The 5,593-nt window shown below is 47.1% G+C and overlaps 1 protein-coding gene across 1 annotated transcript; it reads right to left on the bottom strand.

Moving 5' to 3' along the window:
* Window positions 1–695: 695 nt before the first annotated feature.
* LOC140720146 (uncharacterized) lies at window positions 696–2,166 on the bottom strand. Its single transcript, XM_073035031.1, has 2 exons — window positions 961–2,166; window positions 696–744 (listed from the first exon to the last, which is right to left on the bottom strand). The coding sequence occupies exons 1-2, from the start codon at window positions 1,794–1,796 to the stop codon at window positions 696–698; spliced, it is 885 nt and encodes a 294-aa protein (XP_072891132.1). The 5' UTR covers window positions 1,797–2,166.
* Between the last annotated feature and the right edge of the window lie 3,427 nt (window positions 2,167–5,593).

Below are 5,593 nucleotides of genomic sequence, written 5' to 3'. Positions count from 1 at the left end.
GGTGTAGTTATCAGGGCCACAGGAGGGTCCCCTGCCTTCCCACATCCCGCAAAGGAGCTTTCCACTATCCTGCCTGTCATCTCCACTGGTACAACTGAGAAAATGTAAAGAAGGGGCAAAAAAAATTCTACCTCCATAATGATTTTGCCTTCTCTGACTGTCTGCTCTCCCCACTGAAACCTCAAAGAATTAAAGCCTCAAAGTCTCCGCTCCAACTCTGTCCACTCCAACAACGACCGCTCCACTTGCTCCTGCTAATGAAGGTTTCCTTGATAATCCATCCAGACTGTGGAGTGGCCACTGCTGAAAGCTCAAAAATAACCTGCCCTGAAACACTGCCTTTAATACTCCATTGGCGAACCTGAGTGAATTACGTCCTCTCAAGCTTCTGATCTCTCCGATTCACGATGGATCAAAGCTCGGTAGGGGGACACAAGGATGAAGGACTGATTGAAACTCATCCCACAGTCTGAGCAGGAGACCACCCTCCCCACAGTGTGAACCCACCACTGTCTCTGCAGTGTGGATCAGTGTGTGAATGACTTTCCACAGTCTGAGCAGGTGACCACCCTCCCCACAGTGTGAACCCACCACTGTCTCTGCAGTGTGGATCAGTGTGTGAATGCCTTCCCACAGTCAGAGCAGGTGACCACCCTCCCCACAGTGTGAACCCACCACTGTCTCTGCAGTGTGGATCAGTGTGTGAATGCCTTCCCACAGTCTGAGCAGGTCAACATCCTCTCACTGCTGAAATCAGTCTGGTGTGTTGTCAGCCGAGATGAATGTATGCATTAATTCCCACAGTCAGAGCAGATGAACAGCTTCTATACAGCGTGAACTCGCTGATGTTCGCTCAGTGATGTCTGAGTGAATTCCTTCCCGTCTAAGCAGGTGATGTTCAGTCAGTTGAGATGTCTGAGCGAATTCATTCCCACAATCAGAACAGGTGACTGGCATTGCCCAGTGTGAACTCCCTGATGAACTTTCAAGCCTGATGACCGAGTGAATCCCTTTCCACAATCTGAGCAGGTGAACGGTTTCTCTCCAGTGTGAATTCGGCTGTGCCTCACCAGGTTGGATGACGCAGTGAATCCCTTCCCACATTCAGAGCACGTGAATGGCTTCTCCCCAGTGTGAATTCGGCTGTGCTTCACAAGGTGGGATGAGTCAGTGAATCCCTTCCCACATTCAGAGCATGTGAATGGCTTCTCCCCAGTGTGAATTCGGCTGTGCTTCACAAGGGAGTATGAATCAGTGAATCCCTTCCCACATTCAGAGCAGCTGAATGGTTTCTCCCCAGTGTGAATTAGTTGATGTACATTCAGATGAGATGACTGAGTGAATCCCTTCCCACATTCACAGCATGTGAATGGCTTCTCCCCAGTGTGAATTCGGCTGTGCTTCACGAGATGGGATGAGTCAGTGAATCCCTTCCCACATTCACAGCATGTGAATGGCTTCTCCCCAGTGTGAATTCGGCTGTGCTTCACAAGGGAGTATGAATCAGCGAATCCCTTCCCACATTCAGAGCAGCTGAACGGTTTCTCCCCAGTGTGAATTCGCTGATGTACTTTCAGATGAGATGACTGAGTGAACCCCTTCCCACATTGAAAGCAGCTGAACGGTTTCTCCCCAGTGTGAACTCGCCGATGTTCAGTCAGTTGAGATGACCGAGCAAATCCTTTCCCACATTCAGAGCAAGTGAACGGCCTCTCCCCAGTGTGGACTCGCTGGTGTCTCTGTAGTGTGGATGAACGAGTGAATCCCTTCCCACAGACTAAGCAGGTGAACGGCATCTTTTCAGTGTGAACTCACTGGTGTTCATTCAGTTGAGATGATTGAGTGAATCCTTTCCCACACAGAGCAGGTGATTGGCCTCTCCCCGGTGTGAACTTGCTGGTGTCACTGTGGCATGGTTAAGTGTGTGAATGCCTTCCCACCATGTAAACAGGTTACTGTCTTCTCACTGGGGAACTTTCAGATGTGTATTTAGCACCGACGACAGAATGAATTACTTCCCGCTGTCAGAACAGGTGGAACATCTCACTGTGGTGTGAACTTGCTGATGTATCTTCAGACTGGATGACTGAGTAGTTCCCCTCCCTCACACAGAGCAGGTGAATGGCCTCTCCCCACTGTGAACTCACTGGTGTGTCTGTGGGTAGCCTGTGAGTGAATCCCTTCCCACACTGAGAGAAGGAGAATGATATTTCACTGCAATCAATCATCTGGCAATTCAGAAAGTCAGATGTTTGAATCCCTTGTACAATCAATGCAGTTGAAGAACTGATCTCCAGTGAACAAATGCTGGTGTGTTCTCAGCACCCGGTTCCTGTGGATAACACTGAGTTACAACAGAAAACTTCATTTCAGACACAAAACACATTTCCAGCTGGGATGAGATAAGTCTTCATCTCCAAGGATTGACAACAGATGCTTCGGTGTTGCAAAGAAAATATTTGGCCACTCCTTATATATCCGGAAAGAGACAGCCCATGCACAAGTGTTCTGGCATTTCAAACCTGTACAAATATTTGAAAGGACATCAATAGGTGAAGGACAGTTTTTCAGGTGAGATTTTAGTCTGTGATGAGAACATAAAAAAAGAGGAGTAGGAGAACATCACCTGGCCCGTCTCCACCAACCTGCCTTTTCCCCATCGCCCTTCATTCCCCTACTTTGCAAACATCTATCCAACCTCGTCTCAAATGCATTTACTGAGGTAGCCTCCACTGCTTCATTGGGCAGAAAAATCTACAGATTCCCAACTCTCGGGGTAAAGCAGTTCTTCATCTCCATCCCAAATGCCCCGAATGTTAAAGTGATGTCCTCTAGTTCTACTCTCACTTTCCTGCCTCTATCTTATCTATCTGAATCATAATTTTGCATGTTTCTATAAGATCTTCTCTCAATGTGAGCTCTGGCATCAGAATATCACCCAGTTCATCTCAAGTTAAGATATACCACAGGTGACTGTGGGAAGCAGATGGAGTTCAACCTGGTGGTTCATTTTGGTAGGTCCAATTTGAAGACAGAATACAATATTAATGATAGGACTCTTGGCAGTTTGGAGGATCAGTGAGATCTTGGGATCTGTGTCAATAGTTCATGCAGAGCTGCTATGCAGCTGGACAATATTTTTAAGAAGGCCTTCATCAGCCACGGGACTGAGTTCAAAAGCGGTGAGGTACTATTACAGATATAAAAGGCCTTCGTTAGACCCTACTTTTAGCACTGTGTTCAATTCTGATCAACTCACTACAGGAAAAAATACTCTAAATAGGGTGCAGAGGAGATTGACAAGGATGTTGCTTGGATTGGAGAGCATGCCTTACAAGAGTAGGTTGAGTAAACATTGGAGCGATGGAAGATGAGAGGTGACCTGAGAGAGCTGTATAAGATGATGAGAGGCATTGATCGTGTGGATAGGCAGAGGTTTTTTCCCAGGGCTGAACTAGCCAACATGAGGGGGCATAGTTTTAAGGTGCTTGGAAGTAGGTACAAGGGGGCTACCAGAGGTATGTTTTTCACACAGAGAGTGGCAGGTACTGCCAGCGACGGTGGTAGAGGTGGATACAATAAGGGTCTTTTCAGACACTGTTAGGTAGGTACGTGGAGCTGGGAATAATAGAGGGCTATTTGGTAGTGAAACTCTAGGCAGATTCTAGAGTAGGTTATACGGTCGGCATGATGTTGTCCGAAGGGCCTGTAATGAATTGCAGACTTATGTTTCTGTGATTATATGTGAACTCCCCATCTTCTAACAAGGCACGGATCAGGCATCCTGACTGACCAACAAAATCTCTGACTGTATTCCTGTCTGTATGAGAATGGGCTATTTCTGCCTTCAATCAACCTGTGACTTGGCTCAATCTGTCTCTGTCCTTTGGTATATTTCAAGTTCAGGTCATGTTCCACAACACGACAAAGTGAACTTGTTACTACATGTCTGATCCTTGAGATTTTCTAATTACTGGGATTCCCTCCCCCCCAGCTGATTGAGTGATGAACCCATCGATGGCAATGCCAATGACTACGAAGGGGTAAGCAGTAGTTATTCTCATTGGAGTGTGGCACTTTTGTGATGTGAAAGCTACAAGTCACCTGTCATCGAGGACAAAGGTGTTTCATATCGTTATTTACCCAGAAAACTAAAGCTGACCGGCAGATTTTTTTATGCTATACAGTACTAATTGACATTTTCACTGACTGGGAGGTAGACTTCATCCGAGAGTAACTGGACACTACATTTTTGTTCCGACGTACTAATCCTCGGATTTACATGGCTGGAGGTCGCTGCGTTAGGGACATTCTCTATGGGGACAACGCTGGCGCGTCAACCATGGCTGCCTCCTTACCCAGAAGACACCACGGAGGAGAAACCTGTCTATCCGCCATCAAAGGAAACAGCGATGCGTATGCGCCGGAGAAATGGCGGCGCCGCAAACTCCCCGTGGCTCGGGTAAATCGTGGGGCTGAGAGAGACGGAAAGGACTGGGACTGTCCTGAGGTGCGGGAGCAGTGTGGACGGAGCTCATAGTAATTTTCCTTTAATCGCGGTTCAGACGCCGGTGATTAAGTTCCCACCCGCGGCCCCGCTCCTACCTGCGTCCGATCCCCGAGAGCCTCTCGTCTGCTGAGCGCATGCGCAATGTTCACGATTGGCTGTGCCGCCCACGCATGCGCATTGGATAAAACAGGATAAAAAAATCTGCAGTCGCGGAAATCCAAAGCAACACCCACAAAATGCTGGAGGAACTCAGGGGGGCAGAAAGCAACTATGCAGAGGAGAGAACAGTCGGCGTTTCAGACCCACACCCTTCTTCAGGACTGGAAAGGAAGGGAGGGAGTAAGAATGTGGGGGGAGATGAGGTGATAGGGTAAACCGGGAGACGGGGAGAGTTAAGAGCTGAGAAGTTAATAAGTGAGAAAGATAAACGGCTGGAGAATAATTTTATTGATCCTGAGTGGGAAATTCATTCCGTTACAGCAGCAACATTTAAAAACACACTTAGCAGTGTGCAGACTTCACTAAAAAGAAAGTAGACAATAATAATATATACAGTAATACTGTACCAATGTGGAATAATATTGAATAAAATAATAATGCAGGGATTATTGAACTAAGATGTGTGTTCACCTATCGCAGAAAGATGAACTCTTGCATTTGGTAAGAAACAATTTCTGTAACTATGCTTGAGAGGGCGGGGATGTTGGAAAGAGGGATGGGGACTCTGCTGCCTGTCGGTTAGGTCATGGAGAGGATATGACAGATTGTCCATAATCACTAACAGTTTGTTCAGTGACCCCCTCCCCACCACTAACTCGAAAGAGTCCGGTTCTGTCCAAGGGTGGATCCATGTTTTCTGATGAGTTTATTTTGTCTTTTTGTACCGATGCTGCTCCCCCAACAGAAAGCAGCAAAGAAGACCGCACTCACTACAACAGACTGGTAAACAATCTGCACCAACCCGCCTCACACATTCAAGCATCTCGGCTTCATAGAAGATAGAGTCTACTCATCCCCTTCTTGAAAACAACCGTTCTGTTGGTTTTCCAGTCATATCTATTGCCGAGGTGAACACCCAGCTAA

The sequence above is a fragment of the Hemitrygon akajei genome, unplaced genomic scaffold (assembly GCF_048418815.1).
Source record: "Hemitrygon akajei unplaced genomic scaffold, sHemAka1.3 Scf000037, whole genome shotgun sequence".
NCBI lineage: Eukaryota > Metazoa > Chordata > Chondrichthyes > Myliobatiformes > Dasyatidae > Hemitrygon > Hemitrygon akajei.
This window is presented reverse-complemented; position numbering and strand designations above follow the sequence as displayed.

Excerpts from the sequence above, each read along its gene's own strand:
- LOC140720146 (XM_073035031.1), bottom strand. The coding sequence starts at position 1,796 with ATGCCGTTCACCTGCTTAGTCTGTGGGAAGGGATTCACTCGTTCATCC. Across the intron at positions 745-960 it reads CATCAGGGAGTTCACACTGG|TGAGAGGATGTTGACCTGCT; the intron begins GCAATGCCAGTC and ends TGATTTCAGCAG.